The 27,243-nt window shown below is 55.4% G+C and overlaps 1 protein-coding gene across 2 annotated transcripts; it reads left to right on the top strand.

Moving 5' to 3' along the window:
- Positions 1–303: 303 nt before the first annotated feature.
- ULK3 (unc-51 like kinase 3) lies at positions 304–25,356 on the top strand. Of its 2 annotated transcripts, none has more exons than XM_089781960.1 (16): positions 304–460; positions 2,700–2,840; positions 3,216–3,336; positions 4,014–4,118; positions 4,671–4,814; positions 6,754–6,836; positions 9,619–9,774; positions 9,889–9,994; positions 10,437–10,477; positions 11,003–11,105; positions 11,378–11,442; positions 16,606–16,684; positions 16,810–16,847; positions 17,904–17,951; positions 18,162–18,216; positions 25,201–25,356. In XM_089781960.1, the coding sequence occupies exons 1-16, from the start codon at positions 359–361 to the stop codon at positions 25,215–25,217; spliced, it is 1,404 nt and encodes a 467-aa protein (XP_089638086.1). In that variant the 5' UTR covers positions 304–358; the 3' UTR covers positions 25,218–25,356. The 2 variants fall into 2 exon arrangements, with proteins under 2 accessions (XP_089638086.1, XP_075753528.1); XM_075897413.2 differs by having other exon boundaries at positions 16,807–16,847.
- Positions 25,357–27,243: the final 1,887 nt, after the last annotated feature.

Raw genomic sequence — 27,243 nt, 5'->3', positions numbered from 1 at the left:
TCGCTGCGTGTTTGACTTGCTGCGCTCACAGACAACACCCGCATTCGCTGCGGCGGCAGGAGCCCCCCATGAGATCTCCCCTTCGCCAGTTCGCGTCCAGCCCCCCCGGCCAGCCGCCTTCACCCTGCCCCCCGGCCCTGCGCCCTTGCGCAAAGCGCCCCGCTGACAGCAGGGACCGAGCCGGGGCCCACGCGCGTACGCGGGGCCCGTGGGTTCGGCTCCCGCGGCGGGGCCTCGCTCCGGGTTTGCTCCCGCCGGGGGGGGGGGTCTCCGGCTCCGCTCTGGCCCCGGGCGGGCGGCCCCTTTAAGGGAAGCCGGAAGCGGGCGGCCGGCCCCGCCCGTCGGGGAGCGGGCCGGGATGGCCGGGGCGGGCTGGGCGCCGCCGCGCCTGGCCGACTTCATCCTGACCGAGCGGCTGGGCAGCGGCACCTACGCCACCGTGTACAAAGCCTACGGCAAGGTACCCCCCCCCCCCCCGCGGGCCCCGCCCCCCCTCGCGGGGAAGGGCCGAGGCTGGCGGGTGACGATCCTGCGGCAAGGCGTTCCCCTGTTCTCCCCCGGCGCGTCGGGGCTCTCCGCCCCCGCGAGGTTTCCTGCTCCAGCGCCCCCCCCCCCCCTCCGTCCCATCCCTAAGCCGGGCAGTGCCTAGGCTGGGAGCGACCTCAGGAGTCATCCAGTCCAGCCCCCCGCCCGAGGCTGGACCAACCCCAGCTTGACTCCTCCCTCCTCTTGCCCCCCACCCGCAGCGCTGCCCCCTTGGCCGCTGTGGCTCCTCTGGGTTCTGCTGCCATGTGGGATGGTCTCAGGAGGCCTGGCTGATGCGGGGTTGGATCCTACATGGCCCCATTACCACAGTGTCTGTGCACCCCTCCTGCATGTATTTATTGCCACACCCCCGTGGGGTCTGGCCATGCCATTATCCCTAGTGAATGGGGGGGGGGGCGGCACTGAGGCACAATGACACTCGCTAAGGGTATGTTGACACTGTACTCTAAGCCTGGGCTCTGCAAGTCCTGCTTGCACCCCCTCCCCACATCAGTCTGACTTGAGCCAGCAAGCTCTGGGGATCCAGGCCTTGGGCGGGATGAGGTGTGAGGGTGGGGCGGGCCCAGCAGAGGGAGGGTGAGTGGAGGGGTCAGGGAGGTGAGTCAACACTGTGCCCTTGTAGCCAAGAAGGCTAATGGCATATTAGGGTGCATTAGGAGGAGCATTGCCAGCAGATCCAGAGATGTCATTATTCCCCTTTATTCGGCTTTGGTGAGGCCACATCTGGAGTACTGTGTCCAGTTCTGGGCCCCCCACTACAAAAAGGATGTGGACGCATTGGAGAGGGTCCAGCGGAGGGCCACCAAAATGATTAGGGGGCTGGAGCACATGACCTACGAGGAGAGGCTGAGGGACTTGGGTCTATTTAGTTTGCAGAAGTGAAGAGTGAGGGGGGGGATTTGATAGCAGCCTTCAACTTCCTGAAGGGAGGTTCCAAAGAGGATGGAGAGAGGCTGTTCTCAGTAGTGACAGATGGCAGAACAAGGAGCAATGGTCTCAAGTTGTGGTGGGAGAGGTCCAGATTGGATATTAGGAAAAACTATTTTACTAGAAGGGTAGTGAAGCATTGGAATGGGTTACCTAGGGAAGTAGTGAAGTCTCCATCCCTGGAGGTGTTTAAGTCTCGGCTTGACAAAGCCCTGGCTGGGTTGATTTAGATGGGATTGGTCCTAGAGCGGGGGGCTGGACTTGACGACCTTTTGGGGTCTCTTCCAGTTCTATGATTCTATGATAAGGGGATGGTTGGATGAAATAACATGATCTTGGTAACTAATTGACCATTCATTATCAGTTGAAAATAGGTCAATGGAGGGATGATAGGAGTTGCTATAGGGAACTTTCTGGGTGTCTGGCTGGTGAGTCTTGCCCACATGCTCAGGGTTCAGCTGATCGCCATATTTGGGGTCGGGAAGGAATTTTCCTCCAGGGTAGATTGGCAGAGGCCCTGGAGGTTTTTCGCCTTCCTTGTAGCATTGGGCACAGATCACAGCTGAAGGACTCTCTGCATGTTGGGTCCTTCAAAGTATTTGAATGCTTCAATATCTTTGATATAGGTGAGAGGATTATTCTAAGAGGGGTGGTTGAGATTCTGTGGCCTGCACTGTGCAGGGGGTCAGACTAGATGATCATAATGGTCCCTTCTGACCTATGGGCCTACCTAGTGTGTTAGCATGGCAGGGGGCTCCCCGTCTAGCAATTGTAAACCCAGGTTCACAGTGCAGTGTGAACGCACTAGCAAGGGCTTGAAAACAAGGAGTCCGTGAGCCGGTGTCCTACAGACCTGGGTTTCCAGTGCCATGTAGACAGACCCTCAGTGACTGCTCACCGTTATGCAGGAAGCCTGGGGGGGGACAGGGATTTGAACCCAGGTCTCCGTGTAGGGTCCTAACCACTGAACCATCAGTCCTCAAAACATCCCGTCATTGCATATGCCTCGTGCATGAGAAGGCTCCTGAGGCCCAGGGCTAGTGCCCAAGATGGTTAGTGGTGCTACTGTCTAGTGAAACACGCCCCCCGCTCTGGGGTTAAGGCTGAGACACCGTGTCAGTGGCAGGTGTTTGAGTATCGGGATGGGTGTTCTCGGTATCTCGAGATCCCGTGGGAAGCTTCTGGATGTTGATTCCCCCCCCGCATGGTTCCCCTTCCCTTTCCAGAAGAACACCAGGGAAGTGGTGGCCATCAAGTGTGTGAACAAGAAGAGCCTGAACCGGGCATCGGTGGAGAACTTGCTGACTGAGATCGAGATCCTCAAGACCATCCGCCACCCACATGTTGTGGAGCTGAAGGACTTCCAGGTGAAGAGCCGCAGTGCCAGGGCAATGGGGAGGAGTTGTAGAAGAAGGGGGGGGGGGTTGCAAGGCTACTGGGGGTCTCCAGCTTTCTAAGGGTTTGGAGGGGTCCTGGGGGGACGTGTGACTGAAGTGTTGGAGCAAGGGGCCCCCTGAGCCAACTCCCGGGCTGGCTCCATGAACCAGTTGGCAGGAGGCACCTGACCAATGCTTGGCCACATACTTGAGCCCGGTGCAAGCCCGCTGGCTTCCATGGTAAGTGCCTAGGGATCCAGGCAGGCAAAGGCCGGTGCCCCCACCTAGGAGTCCCTGTGCTGTGACACATGGCTACAAGCTAACCCAGCCCCTGTCGGCGGGATGGACTGTGTGTGTGTCTTGCAGTGGGACAGTGACAACATTTACCTCATCATGGAGTTCTGCGCTGGGGGGGACCTTTCCCGTTTCATCCGGATGCGGAAGATACTCCCAGAGAAGGTGGCGCGGCTCTTTCTGCAGCAGCTGGGTGAGGGGACCCCCGGCCCACCCCTCCCGCTGGCCCTTGGCTGCAGAACCGAGTCCTTACGGGGCTAGTTGCAGCAGCTTTTGCGAAACTGACTAGAGTGGCCCTGTGCTGGAATTCGTGCAGGACTCTAGTGCGATCCCTCTGCTCCTGTGACGCATGCCCAGGGATCCTGGATGCCGGGGGGAAGCAGGGAGCACGTGGATGAGGGTGGGGAAGCAGGAGGACTTGGGTGGAGCTGTTCAAGGAAGTGGAGTTTTGGAGGTGGGGCAGTGGCAGCAGCAGCAGATTGGCATGGGGATATGGGTGGTGGGTAAAGGTAGGTCTGAGGGTGGGAAGCCCTGCCCCTTTTTCTGAGGCTCCGCCCCTATCCTGCCCACCTCCCACACTACAGGGAAGTGGGCAGCATGCCGCACCCCCGTCCCAACACAGGGAGGGCAAGCGGGTGCAGGGCCTAGCCTCCCGGGCCTGGAGCACAGGGAGGGCGGGCACCCTCGGGTCTGTGACACTCCACCCTCAGGACGCCTACAGCAGGTGTTCTGGGGGCGGAGCGTGGGCGGGGCCAGATGAGCGGTTTGAGAAGGAAAAGCCTCCCCCTGCCTAGCATACCCCCCACCTCTACATGGGGATAGTGCTGTGCTGGCCCTTCCAACTCCACCTGGGCCTGTTTGTCCTACCAGCCTGGGCCCTGAAGTTCCTCCACGACAGAAAAATCTCCCACCTGGACCTGAAGCCTCAGAACATTCTCCTCAGCTCCCTGGAGAATCCTCATCTCAAGCTGGCAGGTGGGTTTGGAGGCGGGCAAGGGGCTGCGGGGCGTGTCAGTCCCAGGCCTCGCTCCCTGGGGGAGTTGTCCTGCTGATGAAGGGCTTTGGAATCTGGTGCCCGTGTAGCTGATGGTCCCCAGGAGCCTGGAGGTGGGTGGATTTAAGGGGAAGGGAGGTCTCCGATCCCCAGCGGGGATGGGGCAGAGCCCCGGTTTCCCTGTCTGGAAAGGGAAAACCCCTTTGTGGGCTCTGCTGAGTCCAGGTGGCCGCGTGCTAGCTCCCTCGCGTGCTGACCTCCAGTTATGGGGGGTTGCCTCCAGCTTCCGTTTGACCCTTGGATCCTTTGCCAATAAGGCGCCTGGTGGCGACTCTCCAGTGTCGCTGGACTGGCTCCACGCAGGCCAGGGTGGTAACCGCCAGAGGCGCTCTGGGTCCGGGCTGGATCGGAATGGAATGAAAGGCTCCGTGTCTCCTGACCTGTCCCCTGAGCCAGCCGCCCCTAGAGAGCTTCTAATGCGGCCTCTCACGTCCCCTTGCCTGTCCCTCCCCCCTTCTTTCTGCTCCCCGCAGACTTTGGCTTTGCGCAGTACATGTCTCCGTGGGACGAGAAGCACGTGCTCCGAGGATCCCCGCTCTACATGGCCCCCGAGATGGTGTGCAGCCGGCAGTATGATGCCCGCGTAGACCTGTGGTCCACAGGAGTCATTCTCTATGGTGGGTTTCCCTGCCTGTGCACTGGTGGGTGACGGGATCGGTCTGTTTGCAGAGGGCGGATTCGTCGGCCTTTGCCTTCTAGCTGCCTGTGCATCACAGCAGCACCTGCTGGAGTCACGGCTCTCGTAGCGTTGCCATTACGCACCTTGCATGCAGTGCTGGGCAAACCCCAGGAGATCTGAAGTTGTCTAGATAATCTCCCAGAGCTGGGCAAAATGCAGCCCAGGGGCTGGATCCGGCCCACCTACCACTTTGATGCGGCCCATGGACTTCATCTGGCTGCTTTCTATTTCTATCCTGCTGCCCATGCCACTGAATTTCCAGGCAGCGGCTTAGGCAGCAGGATCCTTTTAAATGGCTCCTGGCCACAGTGCTACCCTGACAGGGACCAGAGCCATGGGCCCTTTAAACAGGCACAGCAATCCTGCACAGCTGCCAGGCAATACGGTAGCGGTGGGGCCGTGAGCCCATTGCTCTGTCTTTAATTCAAAGCCTTCGGCCTCAGACAACTCAGGAAGAACTGGGCTGCATGGAGACAAAGGCCCAGATCTGTGAAGGTTTTGTTGATTTCAGTGGAAGTTAGTTGAGCCCTACAGGTTTGCAGAGATCCACTTTATAGCCGCAGGCCTGTTTGCAGAGCGCGGACTAGATGTGGATACAACCCTCCTTCCCCCCAAAATATAGGGCTGTAGGAGGATCAAGGTCTAAATAATTTTCCCAAGTCACCCAGAAGGAGGGAGTGTGTGGTAGAAGCAAAAACGAAAGCCAGGTCTCTTGGGGCACGTCTACACTAGGAAATTATTTCAAAATAACTATATTTGAAATAACTCCCGAAATAACTATTTTGAAACTAGCTTATTCCCAGAGGAAAGCAGGAGCACAGATTTCAATATAACCAGCCCGTTTCTTTTTAAATAATGGGGCTTGGTAATGTGGATGCTCTACTTATTCGTTTGAAATAAAGGCAGGTTATTTTGAAATAAAGTCCTAGTGTAGACCAGGACTTTAGACCCAGTCCAGTGGCTGAACTATAGAGACCCAGTCCAGTGGCTGAACTATAGAGACCCAGTCCAGTGGCTGAACTATAGAGACCCAGTCCAGTGGCTGAACTATAAGACTGTTAGAGAAGAAACAGGAGACCCAGGAGCGGATGGGGTAAAAGAGACAACCTACACACGTTTCCCTCGGACATTCAACACAATGTCCGACTGTCAACAACCTGGCAGTAGTCAGAATCTTTTATCTATTTTAGTACGTTAAGTCACGTGTCTAGCACTACTTTTCCTAAAGCCTTATTTAGTAATGTTAACTCCCATGAATTGAATATTAATAAGCAAATAATGAATACAATTATACCCATCCCTAATTACTATTTACAGAATTTCTAATTGAATCAACACTTTTCTACTGCAAACTAACAAATCACAGAGATTACAAGGAAGTTGACCCTAAAGATGTTATGCAGATCCCATGAGGATAAGCTAGAGACACAACAAGGTAGAGCAGCCCGGTACTTATCTGGTTTCCTAGGCTACAGAACAGATAGAGAGCAAGGTTATATATATCAAAACATAATACTGGTCTCAACCAGACCCTATCATCCCAAACTACAAAACAAAAGGAAAAAACAAGTCCAAGGGCAGTGCCTGCTGTGGCTGAATTCTTAACCTCCAATGCAAAAAGGCAATTCCAAACCTATTGATTTTTACACCCCCCCCCCACCCTCACAACAAAGACCACCTAAGGTCATTGTACGAGCCCTTCCATTAGAAACAGCCTTGGGGAGTCTTCAGAACTTGGGGTGGGGGAGGGGATCACTCCATCTCCCTTCACCAGATGCCCCCAAGTCTGAGCTGCATATCTGTGCTGAATGAGGCAGCCGCCGCACCCCGCATCCTGTACGGAAGGACTCACCCGCCATGTTTCTTCCACCTCCCAGAGGCGCTGTTCGGGAGGCCGCCATTTTTCTCCAAATCATTTGCTGAGCTGGAGGAGAAAATCCGCAGCAACCGCGTGATCGAGGTAACGCCGCTGGGCCAGCCAGGGTGTCTCAGGGCAGGGTGGAGGGGGTGGTACCTGAGCATGTGGAATGAGGACTGGCAAACTGGAAGTGCTCTGAACCAGCTGAAGGCATCGTTCGAATGGAACAAACTAGTCAGGGCAGGCAAAACCCTGGTGGCTTTCTCTGCGGAGCCTGCCCGGGTGGCAGGAGCGAGTGTCCCTCGGGCGCAGACAGTCCTTGCTGATGTAGATTTGCTCCGTAGGTTGCTTCTTCCTGCAGCACTGTGTGGTCTAGAGACCTCGGCCTGCAGTTCGGGCCTGAGAGAGAGGGCTTCAGGGGGAAGGAAAGGGCAGACACGGGAGAAGAGCAAACAAGCCATATAAGACCCTGGAAGGGGAAAACAATAGACAGGGATGGGGAGGAAGCTGAGGAGATGAGCCAGTCCCAGATGCGTGGGAAAATCATAGAAACAATTGATCTAAGGAGGACAATGACGGGAAAGAAACAGTGTTTGGTCAAATTTGGTCCAAAATGTAGAGTCTGTGTTTAAAATCCCACTGAAACCTTTCTACCAAACCTAAGAGCCGTAGAAATATTTCTGCGAGGTTAGAAAAACTCCTTCCAAGGGAAGGAGGGATTTAGAAACCAGCAGCGTTCCCAGGAGGCACCTGCAAGGTCAGCCGCCTGGTGCTTGAAAGTGAAACTGACTAGGATCAAAAGTGAAATTGACTCTAAGCAGAAGTGGAAACAGCTGATCTTGTATTGGCTGAGCAGAGAAAAAGGTCAAAGGTAGTTCAGTGTGGAGTGTCAGAATCCTCTTCATAAGCTTGGGTGTAACCCAGGGAAAGGCAGTTGGAACAACCTGCAGTTTTTTGGCTTGACGACCTCCAGTTTTGCCAGCCCGGAGGGTTTAGCACTAGGGGTGTTAAATAGCAGTTAGTAAGCTAATTGACGGTTCGATAAGTTGATAAGGGGGTTTGCTGTGGCTCTGCCTTTTAAATGTAGTAAGAGCTGCCAGGCTTGCACTGGCTCCCCCACTGCTCCTCTGCCTCCCTTGCTCCCCTCTCCCCCCCCCGCAGAGATGGTGCTGTGGGGGACTGGCTTTTAAGCCGGCTCCTCCCCCCCCCCGCCTCCCTCTGTATTAGAGGCAGCAAGGAGCAGGGGGAAGCGACTGGTTGAGTAGTGACTCGACTAATCGCTTACATCACTATTCAGAACACACCACTTGCGCCCAAGAAATTGTGAGAGGAGCTTGAAAATCAAGAGATTGGTAACCCTAACACATGCTACGTTCTGTTGGTTTCTTTCCTGGTTTGGATGACTTGACACTTTCAAGCTTTTTTTCCTCCCCCACCGAAGGGCTAGGGCTTTTTGGGTTTGTTTTTTTAATAAAATGAAAGTTTAGCTCCAGGAACTGGGGCTTTACAGAAACACCAGCTACGGGAGTTGGCAAAGCTGCTGTCCGAGTCTGAGCGCGATCTCGCCGCATGTGGTCTGTCGGACCGGGCAGCGTTCAGCTGGGTCTTGGAGTTGGAGCAGGCTGCAGGCCTGAGTCCCTGTAATCAGCCCTACACACCTCAGGATGGCTCTGCCTAGCAGGGACGTAAAATCCCATTTGATTAGTTAACCCCTGAAAATGTACATTGTCCTCAGTGGGCAGGAGGCTGCTCCTGCCCCTGCTGGTGAACAGTAACTGCTTAACTAGTTAACCATTAACATCCCTACTGCCTATTGCTCCTCAAAGCAATCCCCCATTTAAAAACCAGACCAGTGCCTGTCCTCCACCTGTGGCAGGCAGAGACGTGCCTGGCTTTGCCGGAGGGCAGCCCGAGGGCTTATAACGCAGCAGATCTGTTCCAGGCGAAGCAGAGTGCCCCAGGGGAGGGAAATGACTCTCGCAGGCAAGTCACATGGCTGTGGCCACAGGAACCCGCATGGAGATGATCTTGTCTCCCCTTCCTGTGCTGCCCATCATCTGGAGGAATCACAGTGCGTTTCCCCGGCCGCCTCGACCGGCCTCGCCTCGGTGCTGGGCGGAGTCCAGCTGTGCCCCCTGGGGCCGTCCAATGGCACCAGGCAGCGCTGCCCTAGAGGGGCTCTTCGGGACAGCTAGAGAGGGGCAGGGATCATCCGCCCAGCCTTTCTGCTGCTCGCCCGCCTGCCCCATCTTGTGCCTCTGCCATCCACTGGCAGGCCTGCGGTCAGCGGGCCGGTGGGTGAGCGAGGCCGGGAGGGGGCTGCCCAGCTCGAGGAGAGTCCATGCCCAAAGCAGGGGGTGGCACAGGGCCGGAATGCCCCCCCTCCTCCCTGGCAGATGTGGACTCACCTGGACCCAGGCAGATGTGAGGTTCAGCAGCATTGTGTCTAGATAACTAAAAGCCCCAAGAGAGGGTGCAGCCCGGCAGAGAGTGGAGCCCCTGTGCTTGGCCCCGAGCTGGCGGGGGCTGATGCCTGCGGAGCCCTGGCATTGCAGGGAAGGAGCAGCTGTGTCCTGCTCTGTTGCTGGCTCCAGGGCCCCCGCTGCAGGCCTGGGCTCTGGGGCCCGGTGTCTGCCTCCAGCACCACTGCGAGGTCGTCGGGCCCTGATCCAGCAGCCTTGGGGCGACACATCCAGGCGTGAGAGGCCATCGGTGGGTGGGCAGGGGAGGACTGGCTGGGAGATCTAGGGAGCCTCACTGGACCCCCCTCCCATGCAAGGGCAGAGGTGTCTGCAGGGGTGACCCTCGCTCCTTCAAGCTGGCCAGGCCTCAGCCATTCCAAGGCACCGTGGGCAGCTGCCTGTTGCCTCTCTCTGCTCCCCAGCTGCCCAGCCGGCCCCGGCTTTCCCAGGAGTGCCGGGATCTCTTGCAGCGCCTCCTGGAGAGGGACCCGCAGCAGCGCATCTCCTTCGAGGAGTTCTTCGCCCACCCCTTCGTGGACATGGAGCACATGCCCAGCTCCGAGAGCCTGAGCAAAGCGGTGAGTCTGGGAGGTTGCTCCCCCTGGCACCACGGTGGGGTCGCAGACCCAAGCCTGATCTCTGTGAGGCTGCACAGACCCTCACCCCTTCCCCTGCCGCCTTCTCTGTGCCAGACCGCCCTGGTCGTGGAAGCTGTAAAGAAGGATCAGCAGGCAGACCCCGCGGCGGCCCTCTCGCTCTACTGCAAAGCCCTGGAGTATTTTGTCCCTGCCCTACACTGTGAGTGACTAACCCTGTTACTCCCCCATCTGCCTCTTGTTCCCCCGTGGCTGGGCCCCATCAGGACGCTGCCCCCAGCAGGCACTGGAGACAGGGGCAACTGGCTTCATTGTAAAGATCCCCTCCCCGAGTCCCTTTTGAGCCTGGGATCTGGGAATGGTGTGGGGATTTGGGGTTGCTTTAACACTCTGGTTTGGAGGGCAAATGGGAGTATTTAGAGTGTGGATCCTCCCACCTCAACCCCGCCAGGTCTGGAGACTCACCTTAAGTAAAGGAGCTCCATGCGGGCCAAAAAAGGCCAGGGCACGGGCGCGGCTCCCTGCCCCCCAGGTGTCCTGGAAGGGGGGATGCCACGTGCTGAGGGTCAGTAGACTTAGGGGAGACGCTCTGGGCCGGGGGCTGGCACTGTCAGGGTGAACGCTGATCACGTCATCTCCTGCAGATGAAACTGACGCGCGGAGGAAGGAAGCGATCAGGTCAAAGGTCAGTGTGAGAGCAAGGTTGGGCCAGTGGTTAGGGAGCTACCTGGAGACTTGGGAGACCAGCGCTCAAGTCCCTGCTCAGCCAGACTCCATGTGACCTTGGGCCAGGCTCTTTGCCTCAGTTTCCCCAGCTGCACAGTGGGGGTAATAGCACTGCCCTACTTCTTGCGGGGGGTGAGGATAAATACACGACAGGCTGTGAGATGCTCCGAGTGAGGAGGAGGGTGGAGCGATTTCCTTAGCTGGTTGGATGGGCTGGGTGAGGCTGGCAGGGGAGGTAGGTTGGATGGGTATGAAGGGGAGGGAGTAGCTGGGAATTAAAGGAGGGCTGGCCAATGGAACAGTGGGCCCAGCATTATCTGTGGGTGTATCTGGCGATCTGGTCTCCTGCTGCCTCCGTTCTCCTCCACACCCCCTCCTGTGAGAGCCAGCGACCAGTGCTGTGTCCTTGGGGCCAGCCGGACAGGGGGTAACGTGCCAGGCACCTCAGGGCTTGCGGCTCCAGGCCTTCCCCTGCTTTCCTCAGGTGGGTCAGTACATCTCGCGAGCGGAGGAGCTCAAGGCCCTGGTGACGTCCAACAACAAGACCCTCCTGCAACAGGGCAGCCCCACCCGGAACATCCTCCGAGGTAACGCCCTGCATGGGCCGAGCCACCCCAGGGATGGGCCCAAGACCACTTGCCCCGGGGGGGGGAACGACACCGCATCTAGGCTGTACCATGTGACCAGGGGCTTGAAAGGGGGAGAGAATGCTGACTCCACATGGGAGGGCGGGGCTTGCAGCGATGCTCCTAGCGGATTGGCTGCTCCGTCTCCCCTGGCTTTGCAGGAGTGAATCCGAGTTTCCCTCCCTGGTGGTGGGGTATTTGGCCTCACCCCTTCTTGGGAAATCTCCTTGCAGAGATGGCCAGGGACAAACCCCGCCTGTATGCCGCGCTGGAGGTGGCCTCGGCAGCCATCGCAAAGGTGAGTCCTAGGGGACAAGGCGGTTGGGGGGTTCTGTGCGTGGCCCACGAGATGTTTGTTTGCCGGTGCCCACGCTCAGGGTTGCCGGACTCCGCTGGTTTCCATCCAAGGCGGTTTTTTCCTATCTGTACAGCTGCCGTGACACACACGTCGCATGAGGGCAGGGGAAGGGAAGGGCGTGGTGATTGCACACAGCAATGGCTGTCCGAGCTGGGCTCTTCTGCGGTTCAGTCGGCTCCCGCTGCCAGCGCCAAGTACGCGAGCGCCGTTGGCAAAGCTCCTCTATCCCGGGAGACCAGCTTGCAGCCCACTGAGGTGGAGGCCACTCATATGGCCCACTCACTAGCCTACGTTGGCTGGGATAAGGGGAGGGGGTGGTTTGTCCTGGAAAGCAGCACAGTGCCGGGAAATGGCTATCCCTCCGAGCCCCCGGGCACATTGACGGTGGAGAAGGCTAGAGATGGAGTGAAGCCCGCTATGTTATATTAACAGGGGCCAAGTTAAAAATTGAGAAGGTCACTGCCTGGGAGGAATCGGGGGGCGGGCATAGACGGGTTATTGAGTAATAATGTATGCAGTGGCTATGTCATTCTCCCCATTTTACAGATGGAGAAACTAAGGCAGAGGTTGGTGAAAGAACTTGCCCAGAGTAACCTAGCGAGTCAGTGGCAGAGTCAGGAAAAGAACCCAGGAGTTCTAATGCCCAGGCCTCCAGCCAATAGGAAATAGTCCCTCCTTGTGACATCACCCACTACATCACTTCCTCTTGTCGAATTTGCACCAATGTCCAGCCTTAAGGGAACTGCCCTCCCGTATATTCCCTGCCTTGGGAAAACTGATCCGCCTCGCCTGCAGATCTCTTTCAGCCCATTGTCTTGCTGCCAGTTGTTCTTTCGTAGCAAACCTAGAGCAAGTGACGCTGTAGAAGGCACCAGTTGGTCCCTGGGCCACAATTGCTGGCTGGTTAAATGGTGGGTGGGGGGACTTGGTGCAGCAGCGGTTCTGTGTTGACTTCCAAGAGCCCTCGGCGAACTAGCAACCCAGCTACGTTTGGGAGAGGGGCAGAAACGGGCATGCAGAAGCCAGGCTCGTACTGTATTTCAAGCGCAGAGCTGCTGCGGGACCGCCCCCGGGACCTCTGTAGCTCTGCCCCCCCTCCCCCACTCCCGCACTGCAGCCTGCTCCCCCCCCCCCACCTTGCTGCCTCTGATACAGCAGCAGCGAGGGCAGGAGAAGCAAGTAGTTGAGCAGTCACTCGACTAGTCGCTTACATGTCTAATCTGACCCTGTCTGAACGTAACCTTGCTGCACAGTCTGATTTGTGTCCATCATTGTCGGGACTGGCGCAAGAGCGGAGACCCGCCTGCCCCGTTCTACCCAAGGCTCCCATTCAATCCAAGATGTAGTGGCAATGCACTAGAACCGGTGGGGGGAAGCAATGGCTCCCCTGTTACCTGCACACATTTCTCTATCCCCTCCACGCTGTAGGGACACACACCTTTACCCAGTTCCTAGGGCTCAAGGTGCAACCCTGTTAACTTACACACCCACCCGTACCCAATTCCTAGGGCTCAGGACGCATCTTCCTGTGGATTTTGCAGGATCTTTAGCCGCTGAAAGAGCCTCACACAGTAATACCCTTCTCCTCGCTTCACTGACAATTCCCAAACAAGCAGAATACACCTGCTAAGCACACAGTGTCATGCTCACCAATCCGGGTGCAGGCAGACCTCCCCTGTTGGCCAGGCAATATTAGTCTCTCTGGTCTTAGGCTGTCTCTCGCAGATGAGTTCTTCTTTTCTAGGTCTTTCCCCCTTCTCTTGGGCTACGTCTACACTGAAGGCTTTTTGCGCAAGAAGGACTATTCTTGCGCAAAAACTTGCCGGGTGTCTATACTGCACACGTGTTCTTGCACAAGTAAATTTACAGTACAGCGTCAGAAAACAGGGCTTCTTCCGGAAGAGTTATTCCTCTCCCCATGAGGAATAAGCCCTCTTGAGCAAGAGCTCTTCCACAAGAAGGCAGTGTAGACAGGCAACATTGATTTTTCTTGTGCAAGAAACCCCTATGGCTAAAATGGCCATTAGAGTTTTCTTGCGCAAGAGAGCGTTCACACTGCCATGGACACTTTTGTGCAAAAGCACATGGCAGTGTGAACGCACTCTTGTGGAAGACCTTTTGCACAAGAACCCGTGTGCAAAACAGTTCTTGTGCAAGAAGCTGCCAGTGTAGACGTAGCCTTGGTGTTTCTGGTCTTCTTCCAGCTTTTCTTTCCTTCTGCTTCTGTTACTTCCAATCTTCTTGGTTTCCTCCTTGGACCCCAGTTTATATAATGAAACCTGAGTCCTGTTTAGCTAGACCTTAACCAATTATTTTAGTATAATTTTACTAACCAATCATAACAAAATTACCTAACCAATCAGACCCCACCATCTTAATTGATTTACACCTAGCAAAATTAATTAGACAGCTTACAAACCAGACAGAGATCACACAGTCAAACGATGGGAAAGTGTAATGACAATGATCATAGAATGCGGATTCCACAACATTCTCCATTGAGAAGCAGTTTCTTGCCAGACAGAATGGGATGACTTAAGTTTTCTTTGCCCATCCTGAGAGCTGTTTCTTCGTCTGGTGACTGGGGGAGCGATCAGGACAAAGTCCCCTCCTCACAGCTTGGTGTGACCCTTTTTTTTAATACAGTTTAGATGGAATGTGAGCATGTGACTCCAGGTCTTCTAGCGAATGGCTGCTGCTCTTCAGTCAGGCTGCAGAAGGCGGCTTTGGTACAGGCCTTCCAACATGGCTACAGAAAAGCCGTATCGTTACACCCCCTGCTGGCGGCCCAAGCCCCTGCAGCTATAGATGCTTTCTTTTCATCAATGCAGCTTGGCGCTGAAGGACCCAGGTCTGATCCCTGCGGAGACTTCTGGTCAGGACTCCATACAGGGGCGGCCCGTGGCTATAGGCCGACTCGGCCGTCGCCTAGGGCGCTGAATTCAACGGTGCCCTGTGATGACATCATGTGGCGCCCAGGGCGCCCGATGATGACATCACCCCATTGACGGACATGCAGGCGGGAGTGCGGATCACGTGTTCCTCCTGGGACGCCAGCTGCTGCAGCCCACCTCAGGCCGCTCCTAACTCCATATGTACCTGGCCACTTTGTTACATGGTGTCAGGGTTCAGGGCTAGCTTCACCTTTAATCCCTTGTTCTGGCCAAGTGCACCCCCCCTTTGGTATCAGGCCTCTCAGCTGGGTGGAATCCCAGGAGTCTCCACTTGGACCAGATCTCAGCCGCAGACCCCCGGGGCCCCGCAGACCCTAGTGGGGTTGGCCACCTGCAGAGCGTCCCTTTGGGAGCTGTGGCTGGTGGGAAAACCAGAGCCTCAAAACCAAGTATTGCCCTTTCTCTCGCTGCCCTTTGCTCTGCTATGGAGACTGAACAACAGCTCGTTCCCATGCAGTCACTGAACACTAGAACTGGAAGGGACCTTGAGAGGTCATCAAGTCCAGCCCCTGCCCTCATGGCAGGACCAAGCACCATCTAGACCATCCCTGGCAGGTGTCTGTCCAACCTGCTCTTCAGTATCCCCAGTGATGGAGATACCACAACCCCCCGAGGCAATTTATTCCAGCGTGTAACCACCGTGACTGGTAGAAAGTTTTTCCTAATGTCCAACCTACACCTCCCTTTCTGCAGTTTAAGCCCATTGCTTCTTGTCCTATCATCAGAGGCCAAGGAGAACAATATTTCTCCCTCCTCATAACACCCTTTTAGACTCCTGAAAACCGCTCTCATGTCCCCCCTCAGTCTTTTCTTTTCTAAATTAAACAAGCCCAATTCCTTCAGCCTTCCCTCAGAGCTCATGTTCTCTCGACCTTTCCTCACTTTTGTTGCTCTTCTCTGGACCTTCTCCAATTTCTCCACATCTTTCTTAAAATGTGGTGCCCAGAACTGGACACAATCCTCCAATTGAGGCCTAATCAGCACAGAGTAGAGTGGAAGAATGACTTCTCGGGTCCGGTTCACCACACTCCTTTAAGTCCTGGCTTGACAAAGCCCTGGCTGGAATGATTGAGTTGGGGTTGGTCCTGTTTTGGGCAAGGGGCTGGACTCGATGACTCGAGTTCTCTTCTAGCCTTAGGGTTCTATGAATGCATCCCAGAATCAGATCTGCTTCCTTTTTTTGCAACAGCATCCCACTGCTGTCTCGTATTTAGCTTATGGTCCACTCTGACCCCTAGATCCCTTTCAGCAGGACTTCTTCCTAGACCATCACTTCCCATTCTGTATCTGCAAAATGGATTGTTCCTTCCTAAGTGGAGCACTTTGCATTTGTCCTTATTAAGCTTCATCCTATTGACCTCAGACCATTTCTCCCGTTTGTCCAGGTCATTTTGAATTATGACCCTACCCTCCAAAGCACTTGCGTGCTTATCTGTGCTGGCTTAGGTAGGCTTAGCTTCTCCAGACACCTCCGCTTCCCAGACTGGGTTCAGTCGGCTTCCCCGTAGCCCTGTGTCTGTCTCCCCCTGTGCTCCAGGGGTTCAGCTTTTTCCACTCCAAAGGTCTTTGTTTCCGTTTTCTCGTCTGGATTTCCCCCTCCGCTCTACCAGTCCAGGGGCTGTTAAGCTCCGCATGGGCAGAAGCAAACTTCAAAGGGACTTAAATCTGCATTGTCCCTTTAAGTGTCCAGGCATGGAGGGCTGTCAGACACATTCCTGCTTGCAGGGCCAATGAACGCCTGAACTAACCCTTGGAAATCCTAGAACAGCCACACAAACGGACTGTAGTAGCCATGAAATATTACAGGCATCCGCCTTTACACACACTCGCAGAAGCAAGTGGCCTGTGCTGCCAACTCTGTCCATTTGAGCATCTCTCTCTCCTTGGCTCCAGAGACTTTGATTCAATTCCTGACCTGCTGGGTGACCTCAGTCAAGTTATGCCACCACTGCCTGCCTCAGTTTCCCCATCTGTGAAATGATACAACCTTCCCTCTGTACAGTGCTTGGGATCTACGGCTGGTAGGGGCTACATATGTGCTCGGGACAGTCGCTGTCTGCGCTTTCTTGCCTGCGTGTCCTCAGCCACTGATGTACTGCAGGGCTGGGCCTGTGCGCTTGTCTGTAACCTCCTGGCGTCTCCGTTGCAGGAGGAGGAGGGCAAGGATGACTCGGACACGCTTGATCTCTACCAGCAGAGCCTGGGCGAGCTGCTGCTTATGTTAGCTGGTGAGTTACAGCCCGTGGCGGGGTTCTCGCTGGCCGTGCTGGGACCTCGCTCAGCCACGCAGCCCGGGCACACGGCTCTTCTGCGCAGTGCTGGAGGCTCACGCTGCCTGTCCTCTCTCCAGCAGAGCCCGTGGGCCGGAGGCGGGAGCTGCTTCACGCCGAGGTACGTCCCAAGGGGCAGCCGAATGGGGGGGGTCAGTTACCGGCACCCTTGTTTTTAGCATTCGCCTCCATCCTTCCGGCGAGGGTTGGTGGGATGACCCCTGGCTGGACACTGTGAGCCTGGGGCGAGATCGCGCCCCCCTCAGGGGTGTGGCAGCCGGTTCATTGCTGCGGGCGGCCTTCTGAGGAATGCGAGCCTGTCAGGAGCAATCCTGCTCTGAGCTCCTTGGCCACCGGCTAGATCAGCTGGTGGGGTGGAGCCAGGAGGCGGGGTGGAAGCCAGGGGAGGGGCTCGTGGTGGGAGCTCACCTGAGACAGCAGCTAGATCAGTGGTCCCCAATCTTTTGGGGCTGCCGGGCGCCCAGGGGTGGGGACGCCTATATGCTGCGCGCCCGGGGCCGGCACAACCCATGCATTGTGTGCCCGGGGGTGGGGCCGCCCCTGTGCCGTGTGCCCGGGGGCGAGGCTGGCCCCAATCACTAGGCGGGTGCACAGAAATGGCCTGGCGGGCACCGCGTTGGGGACCACTGCGCTAGATCCCTGCATCGGGGAAGATCTGGTGTGAACCCGGGCGGGAGATGGAAGGAAGCGCTTCCTGCCTCTCGGTTCTAGAACAGCCCCATAGCCCCCCTTCTGCCTCTTGGAGTTGGAGAGAGAAGGAGCAGCCTCCTCCCCTTCCCTGGCTTCTTCCTATGATCCAAAGCCCACAAACCTGGGCAGCTGCAAGGGCTGCGGGGCATGCTGGGTTGCCCCATGTGCCAGGCTAGTGCCCTAACCACTAGACAGCGCTATCTCCCTTGAACTAATCGAGCTGGGTTGGTCCAGATCGGCCTCCTGCAGATCCCAGCTCCTTCCCCACCTCCAGTCCCTGCCGGGCGACTCTCCTGAGGTTAAACATGTTGCGTTCTCCCAGGGAACCAAGCCTGGCTCCCGGCCGCTAGGCTGCCGGTCGTCCCCCACCTCCTGAGATGGCCGTTAGCCGCCGGCTCGGGCGTGGCTGTGACTCGGGTGGCGCCGTGGGGAACCGGGTGACTGACCGTGTGTGTTTCGCCCGCAGATCCAGACTCTTATGGGCCGGGCGGAGTATCTGAAAGAGCAGATCAAGGTACAGCGGGACCGGGGGTGGGTGGATTCAGCGTGTGGGGTGAGGGCCGGGGTGTAAGAATGGCCTGGGTGGGATTTGGGGTGTGGCTTGCTGGGCGTGGGCATTAGGGCTCTTTCCAGGTGCTGGGAGGTGGCGGGGGGGAGTTGGGGTGTCTGGGATTAGACAGCGCCCGGCCCCCGTGTGTGACGAGAACCCCCCTCTGTGTTCCAGATGCGGGATGCGCAGTCCATGGGCAAGGACATGCTGTCGGAGTCTGTCCGGAGCTGTGAGTGTGATGGCGCCTGCCCCATGCCGGGCCCCTGCCCTCCGCCCCTCCCGCTGGGCAGCACTTCCAGTCCCTCCGTGGCTCCACGCCAGCCCCCTCCCTTCTCCGCCGAGTTCTCACGGCTCTGTCTGCCCTGCTAGCCCCTCCCGAGGGGCTCCCGTCCTGCCCCTTCCCTCTGCTCTGCCTCCACCTGGAGCCCATCCTCCTCCCTGGCTAAGCCCCTCTGCTCACCCCATTGCCCGGTGTCCTGCCAGCTCCCACCTCCGTGGGACCGGGGCTGGGCTCCCTCCCGCTGCTGCCGTCTTCCCCTCCCTCCCTCTCCTGCCTGTGAACTCCCCCCCCCCCCCCACCACCGCCCTCCGACAGCCCCTCCTGCCTCTCTCCCTCCTCCGCCCGCCCCCTGCGGCTCTCACTGAGATGGCCCCTGACCTGCTCCCGGTCACTTCTACCGGCCTCTTCAGTGGGTCCCTGGCCCCACGTCCTGCCATCCAGCCTTGTCCTGGGCCCCCTCCCTGCTCCGTCCCTGGGCCAGCCCATCTGCGCTCAGGCCATCAATGGCCGGCTCCTTGCTGACAGCGTCCCCATGTGCCTCTGTTGGGCCCTGCATCCGCTCCCCCCCTCCCCCCGGACACCCTGCCCTGGGCCCCATCCTGTGTGGGCTTATCCTGTCCTTGGCCTGGGTCTGATCCACCTGCGGCCTGGCCAGCTCCTCGCCCCCATCATCCCCTCCCCCTTGCACCATCCCCATGGCCAGGAAGAGCCGCCTGGATGTGGTCGGGGCCTCTCTCCCCCTCCCCGCCCCCCAGCCATCCACTGTGCGGCTAGAGCACACACAATTCACTAGCCTGGGCCCTCGCAGGCGCTGATGTGTGAGGGGGAATGTGGGGAGTGTCTGTCTCCTTCTCACTCAAGGGTTTTGGGGTTTTTTTGGCTTGTGCGTGGCTCCCGACTAATTTTTCAGCAGTCCCGGACCCAAAAAAGGTTCCCCAGCCCCGTAAGCCTTCGCCCTGTGAGCTGCATGTAATCAGGGGTGGTAATGTGTGCCGAAGTCTTTGGGCAGTCTGAAGCAATAGCTCTTAGCGGTGAGAATTGCTCCCATTCTTTTCTGTGGGCCGTTGACTCTGAAACCTAATGGTGGTGCACGTGTCCCTGTTGTGAACTGGTAAGCTGCTGATCGAAGCTGCTGATCAATCTACTGTGAGTAGTATCTTTGTTCAGTGACCAGCAGGGAGCTTATTCTTCCAGCCTGACCCTGGTAGGAGGAAGAAGAAAGCGTACGCCCTAGTGTGCTTTGACTCCACGTGAGTCTCTGTGTGTGTGTGTCCATTTTCCAGGCCCTGTTTGTGCCTGCCAGCCAGGTCTGGGTCTTTGTGTTTTAATGACACCAGACAAATTCTTGGCCTCCTGTCTCGCCAAACTGTCCCCTCCCTGTTACTGGGCAATGTGTTAGTGCGAGTTGGTTGCTGCTCCCCACCCCAGAGGTGGCTGCATTTAATGGTAAATTGCACATGGATATGGTCTAGAAATGGTGTCTCTGGCCTCTGTTTGTCAGAGGCTGGAGAGGGACGGCAGGAGACAAATCGCTTGATCATTGTCTTCGGTCCACCCCTTCTGGGGCATCTGGCAGTGGCCACTGGGCTAGATCGACCTTTGGTCTGACCCTGTACAGCCGTTCTTATGTAAGTGCTTTAGGTTCCTTGGCCAAGGAAAGCCCTGCCTAAATGACAGACCATCTGTTGTCCTTGCCGGGTATTCTGTGAGGGAAACGGCCCCTTGCCCATCCAGCCGGGCCACTGACTCTCAGTGCAGCTCTCTTACTTGTCTGCTACTGGATCTGAAGACACAAGTGAAGACCATGATTTTTAGATGGACTCGAGTTTTCTCAGAGGGGCACCAGAGTTGAGACGCCTTTAAAGGGATGCTAAGTACATCTCCTCTGAAAATCTCATCCCTTTCGATGTGTATTGGGTCCAGCACCCAAACCCACTACAGATTGATTGAACCTCTCTAGTGCTGAACCAGGGGAGGTGGATATTGTCTAGCAGCATGACCAACACTTCCACTGCTTACTGGGCTCTTAGAAGACAGTTAGGCGTCAATTAGAGCTAAATCACAGCACAGACCACTGAGCGCCAGGACTGGTGGCTGTAAACAAACTTCATGGGACTGCAGGAAACTTGGCCACACTCTGGCTGTGTCTAGACTGGCCGCTTGAATTTCCGCAAGAGCACTGACGATCTCATGTAAGAAATCAGTGCTTTTTGTGGAAATACTATGTGGAAATACTAAAAGTCCTTTTGCCCAAAGCTTTTGCGCAAAAGGGCCAGTGTAGACAGCTCAGATTTGTTTTGCGCAAAAAAGCCCCGATGGCGAAAATGGCAATCGGGGCTTTTTTGCGCAAAAGCGCGTCTAGATTGGCACGGGCGCTTTTCTGCAAAAAGTGCTTTTGTGGAAAAGCGTCCGTGCCAATCTAGACGCTCTTTTCCGCAAATGCTTTTAACGGAAAACGTTTCCATTAAAAGCATTTGTGGAAAATCATGGCAGTCTAGACGTAGCCTCTGTGATCAGTGGACATCCGGCTAAGTAACATCACGCCGGACCATGGATGTTGCCGGATTAGAGAGGTTCAACCTGTCGTGACTCAGGAGATGCTCAAATAATGGTGTCTGTGGCTCCCATGTGTCTGCCCCCATGTTATTGGCGCCTCCAAATAGGAGGCTGGGCTTCCAAAGGGACTGCAGTCTTTCTGGGGCCCTCACCTCTTGACCCCTGCGTGCCCAGGCTGCTGCTCAGCATGTGGAACGGGGGCTGGGTTGTGGGCATTTAACATTGAATGGAGGAAAGTGCCCTTCCCTCTTTCCCTGCACTTCTGTCTCTTTCTCCTCCGCACTCTTCCCTGACATGCTGACAGAGGAAGGAGGTCAGGGGCTAATGGAACTTGCGAGCAGAGTAGGTTTTCGGCTGCAGGCCCTGTGCAGCCGCACGGGAGCAGATGGGGAACGGGGATTTGGTTTGTAATTGAGAAGGTTCCGATGGGTAGGAAATGAAGGGCTCAGCCCATCGCATTTGACACAAAAATCCTTCCTGGAGGCCCGGAGGGGGCTTTTTATGATGATGATTGTTTTAATCCTACATCCTTCCCGCGGTAAGCTCTTGAGCGCAGCCTAGGCGAGTGGGGAAGCCGGGGGATTGCGGCATGCCAGTCTGCAGCAGGCACGGTGCCATCAGCTGGGCTGTTCCAGCAGCAGCTGTGGGGCTAGTCCTGTGGGTCGGGCCCGCTGACCCCCAGTGACCGTCCACCTTTCTGTGCACAAGAGCTCTCTTCTCCCTCCCCCCGCCCCCAGGTGCATCTGATTAGCAATCTCCGGAGGGTGTCGCTGGGAAAGTGTCGCTGTATTAGAGGAGTATCTTCTACTGTCCACTCACACCCGTACGGGTGGATCTGGGCGTTGCAAAGTGGAAACAGAGAACTGGGGGCGAGGGTGGAGTCTTTCCCCGTCCCCTGGATCTCGAATGCTTAAGATCACTTGATTGTCGGCCCAGTTGGGAACTGACCAAACGCGGTTTCCGCCTGACGGGTAACTGCTTACATGTCCTGACGTAAGCTATTCTTGAGAACGGTCTCCGTATGACAGGAGCCTGCCTTCACGACTGACTCATGCTGCTTCGTAGGTAGCCTTCGAATCCAGTGGTCAGACACCCCCATGATCCTGTCACTCCTACAGGTGATCCCTTTGGAACAGGGTGTTGGGAGCTTGCCCTGCATGCAATGTACCTGTTCTCGAAGTTAAACAGAGTTCAGGGCTGGTGTTCTGTGGGAAGTGAATGTTTAAGGTCACTGAAAGGAAACAGCAGCACTGTCAGCTTGAAATCTTGTCAAGTCCTGCTGTAGCCCCCACTGCCACATGTTATGATTGGTTAATAATCACACCTCCCAGTTTCTCACACCCCACACCCTACCGCATGAGACTCCCAAAAAGGGAGGGAGTGACATAAACAGTCTGACCAAACAGGGTAAAAAGTGAAAGTGACTTCAGAATGTCCTGACAAAAGCACAAAGCAGAGAAAAAATAGAGAATGATATTTCTCTTTAATCTCTCGTTATAAGTAGCCTTGGAAGGGTTAGATTTGTATTGATAAATGTTAAAATGTCAATTTTTATCTCTCTCTCTCTCTCATTGACAACAATTAAAATTTACAGATGGGCAAAGTAACACAGCATGCAGCTTGAGAAATTATTAATGGGATTCCAGGGTGTTTACTTTGCATATTTGAATGTCATGTTGACAGTTTGTATTTTCACAGTTATAAAGCTTTAACTTTTTGAATCCACATCTGTTGTCTTTCAGTAATTGTCTGCCCTGCACTTTCCCACAGGTCTGACAATTTAAACTGATAAAAGTAAAAACAAAGCTGAAAACCCATAATTTTATGCTAGTGAGAACATTTTGTATAGATAAAACTCTTTTAAAGATCCTTTAAAATCAACATCTGTCAAAATGATCAAACAAATACAGTTGAATTCCAGCAAGCCTTGTTACAATGGAGAGGTCACTTGTAACGTAACATTTCTTACAACTGCACGTAAACCAGTGGCTGACCGAAGTGATGGTTTTTAAAGTCGATATCCCTTTAAATAAAGGAACGGCGCAGTGGCTTGTGTGGGTGGATCTTCCGGAGTTTCCAGGGACTGCTCGCATTGAGGGGCCTGGCAATCCAAACCCAGCCCCCTTGCACTTACATCCCGCCCCATTTCAAGTTCATAAGGGCCTGATCCGGTGGCCGTCCAAGCCAATGAGTCTCCGCTGTGGCTTCAACAGGTGGGGAAGGGAGAGTAAATAGGAGCAGCTGTCTCCACAGAGATCTGTGTGCTCGGGGACTGCAGCTTCCTTGGCTCACAATCCCCACAGTGCCTGGAAAGGAGTTGGCCGGGCCGTGACCTTGGGCGTGCTCTTCAACAGCAGAAGGGAGATCTGGGGTCTGATCCAACACGTGCTGAAGCCAGACGCTCATTCTCGCCTCTAGGCATCGGATCAGGTCTTTCGGGCTCTGCATTGAGCTAGGTGGGGCCCAGGCTGGAAGTGAGCTGTCGTAAAGGAAAGTGGCGAATTGCATTGCCCAAGCAGTAACCTTTGAGCTCCTAGTGCTCTGGCAGGACAGTCGTTCCTCCTGGCCATTGGTTCAATGCTGGATGAAGAAACACCGCAATTAGTTCATTCTAAAGGTTAATTGGTAAGCATCTGCCTAACCGGGTGATGCTTACTAGGGATGTTAACTATCTGGCATTTGTGTAAACATGTCGCCCCTTGAAATTTTAGCAGTGACACATTTACACGGGGGAGGGGGAGCCAGTGCTTGCGGGGTGCTGGCTTAAAAGCTGGCTCCCCAGGAGCGCTGGCTTCCGCCTGCCTCTGATAGAGGCAGCAGCGTGGGGAGCAGGCAGCTCCACGGGAACCAATACACATGGCTTAAAAGGCTCCCACCTCCTGATACAGAAGCTTATTGGTTAATTGTGTAGTCAGCTACATGTTGACATCCCTAATGCTTACAGGTAACCGGGGGGGAGGGCTGGAGCAGCTCGTTGCCTGCTCTGGGCCTGGATTGGGCCAGGGGCTGCTCCGATGGAAGCTGGGAGCTGGCCGCCAGCCCCAGCTGGGGGCAGGAGCCCTGCAGGCTGGGGGCTGTTCTAGCTGGGCTGGAGCGGTCCCCAGCCCGGATCCCACTTGGTGAACTGGTTAACTGCTTACTGGGGATTTTACATCCCTGGTTCATCCCAAAGGCCCTTAGTCAGTGATCTTTCAGGGAGTCAGAGTGGGAGGGAAAATAGAACTTTTCTTTCTGTTGCTCCCTGTCTTCCGAGCCCTCTGGCTGCAGCAGACTCAGCACCAGAGTGTCTTGCGCTTGGGTTTGCTTTAATTGGGATGTTGCTAAACCTGGTGGCAGGGAGGGGTTGCCCTTCCCCACCACTGTCTTCCGGGCTGCAAGCCCTAGAGATCAGAAAAGGGTGGGGTGTATCACTCTGTCCACTCGCCTCCCCCCACCCCCCCGAGCTCTGCCAGTTTCTGCTCCGTTCCTCGCCCTGGCACGGAGCGCGGCGAGGTCTGAGTGGCTCGGAGCAGCGTCTTTCCTGAGGGAGCTGGGCCCCGGGTTGTTTTTAAGGCAACAGCCGTGTTTGCAAGACAGCTCTTTCCTTGATGAGCAAAGCTGGAAACAAATGCAGCAAAGCCCCAAGTTGCATGGCACCTTGGTTTTAAACCATCCTTGTTGGCCAGTGTTTTCTGATGCTGCACTAAAAATCCAGCAAAAAAACCAACAACAAATGGTCTGATAGCACTTTATAAACTAACAAAACATGTAGATGGTGTCATGAGCTTTTGTGGGCACAGCCCACTTCTTCAGATGGTCGGAGTTATGAGTAGGGGATATGAAAACTTGAAATAAATAGGAGAGGGGGGAGAAAAAGGGAAAAGAAGGAAGGGTGTGTGAGAGACAAGGCATCATTAAGTATCTGGAGAATCGGTACTTAAACCTAAGCAGATCAAAGTACATAGATAGATGCTAAGACAGGAAGGATACCACTCACCGAGCTGTTAGCACCTTCAGTGGTTATGAAGTAGGTAGTGTCCTAGCCAGCCCATATCTCGATTGAGTCCATTAGCATGTATATTGAATTTGTGGATGAAGTGACGTTCCAGTCCTTCCCTATGTATTTGGTTGTGGAGCTGGCCTGTGACAAGACAGCACACGTAGAGCAGTCACTGTCTAAACTAGCACCATGAGGTCCTGATCTCGCTTGGTCTCTAGGCAGAACCGTAATAAACGTGATTAATTGCCAGGGAGTCCAGTAGCAAACAAATACTCTCTCACCCGTGGAATTTATTATTTTTGCGTTTCATGGTGTGTGACACCCTAGTGCCTGCTCTAGTTCACAAGTAAGTAAATCATCTTCTCTTCTGTCCCCCACCTTTGTTTCCTCTGTCTCAGCCTGTACTCTGCAGTGATCCTCAGGGACGTACGGACCCCCGCGGGATCGGGACCGCACCCACGGCGCTGGATATTGACCGATCTCCTTGGCACCAGCTTTCTCATCCGACTTCCCCTCCAGAGAGCCTGGGCGTGCGTAGCGGGCTGGGCGCGTGTGCTAAGGGACACACGGCTTATCGACAGGCCGTGCTACTGACAGAGCACAAGTTGAGCTAGAGGGTTCCACTGCCGTGCCCTGGATGGGGGATCTTTGTAACAAAGGGGTAGGTGGTGGCATTGTATATTAAGCAGACAGAGTTCTTTCTAAAGAGCTTTTAGTATTTAATGTCTAGGTGTAACCCTATTTCGGATGCTGACCCTGCCTGGAGAGCTTAGGGGTAATGGCAAGATTTAGAGCTTAGAGAGTTGATCGTACTAACGGGGCATTTGTGTAGAGGCCGTTAGGGCCCCCGGGAGGGATGTGATGACAAAAGGCAGGGCGTTTAGGGCTGCCTGTCTTAAGGATTCCCTCTCAGCTGCTGCCTCTTGCTGCTTCAGCCACGGGCGAGTCGTGGCACTGAAACGGGTTTCGGGGGGGATCCGTGGAAAGGGTGCGAGTCCCATCGCAGGCTGGTGTAAATGTATTTCTGCCCAATCCCCCGTAGTCTTTCACCCTGCCGTCAGGGGCTCTGGGACTGCCGCCTGGTCTGCCCGCTGGTCCCCTTCGTGGGACCAATATTATTTCCTTCCTTTTAACTCCTGCAGATTCCTGCCTCACCCCCCCACCACAAACGCTCTCCCTCTTGCTCTGCAGACCACGTGCTCCCCGTTCCTTTGGGCCATACGTCTTCCTTTCCCCAGCGCAGCCTTGTCTAGGATGTCTCTTACAATGACCCTGTCTGTGTGCAGCCGCTGATGTGCAGCAGCTCTTGGCTCTGTCTACAACCTGAGGGAAGGGACGGGGGAGGGATGTACAAATATAGCCGGCCTCCCGCGGACTCCAGCGGCCTGAGCTCCTCTTGTCAGGGGCATGGTGTCTTTCCAGGAATCAGCGACCGTGGACAGCACTCAGCACCTTGCATGATCAGGGCCCTTAGGATCTATGGAGGAAAATCTCTTAGAGCCTGATCCAAATCAAGGCACTTGCATTGACTTCAGGGGGTTTTGGATTGGGCCCCTAATTCAAGTATTGACTACTAGGCACCTTTAACGCTGGTAAAAGCTCTCCCCTCTCCCTCCCCCCGGGACTGAAATCTATTGACTAGGCTTTCATACATTGTTTAATTATTCAGGGCTCTGGGTTTTTTTAATTGGATCCCAATCTGACTGTTATATAGACGCAGCAGCAGCTTGTCGGTGTGAGAAATCCATACACCTAAGATTGCAGCTGAGTGGGTGGAAGATTTCTCGTGGGTGCTGGGGTCTGATAGCTGAGAGTGGAGGCAGATGTGCCAGGCTGTCCAGAACACACACCGGGTGCCAGATGGATCAGGATTAGAGTTGGGAGAAGAAACTTTTTTTTTCCTCCCCAGGCACAAATGCAGATGTGGCAGTGCAGTTTGTTTCTTGCACGTGTGCTGATTCTGCCAAATTGTTTTGGCCTTTAAAAAAGGAGGGAATGGGTTTGAAATCTTGAATTCCAGTCTGTCGGTGTGATTAAAACCGGGTACAAATCCAAATAGAATGTTTTGATTTTTGTCAACACAAACTGTCATTTGCCTTGGAACAATTTTTTGTTGACTTCCCCAGAAGGGCCAGTCAGCCGAAAAAAATCTATTTGCCCAGCTCTAGTGCTGACTTTAGTCCAAGGGTGGACAAATACTGGCCATGGGCCACATCTGATTCCCCAGCGTTAGCCCCTGGCAGGCCACCGCTGCTATATTTATCTGCATCTCTGCAGGTACGGGCAATTGCAGCTCCTGTTGGCTGTGGATCGCTGTTCCTGGCCAATAGGAGCCGTGTCCCTGTCCACATGACTAACCCTGATGAATTGCTGCTGTTTTATTCCCCTCCTCCCCCCCTCGCAGACTTATACTACACATGTGCCTTCATCAACAGATCTGT

The sequence above is a fragment of the Pelodiscus sinensis genome, chromosome 14 (assembly GCF_052426305.1).
Source record: "Pelodiscus sinensis isolate ZL-2025 chromosome 14, ASM5242630v1, whole genome shotgun sequence".
Classification (NCBI taxonomy): Eukaryota; Metazoa; Chordata; order Testudines; family Trionychidae; genus Pelodiscus; species Pelodiscus sinensis.
Note: the sequence above shows the minus strand (reverse complement) of the source record. Positions and strands in the feature narration are given on the sequence as shown.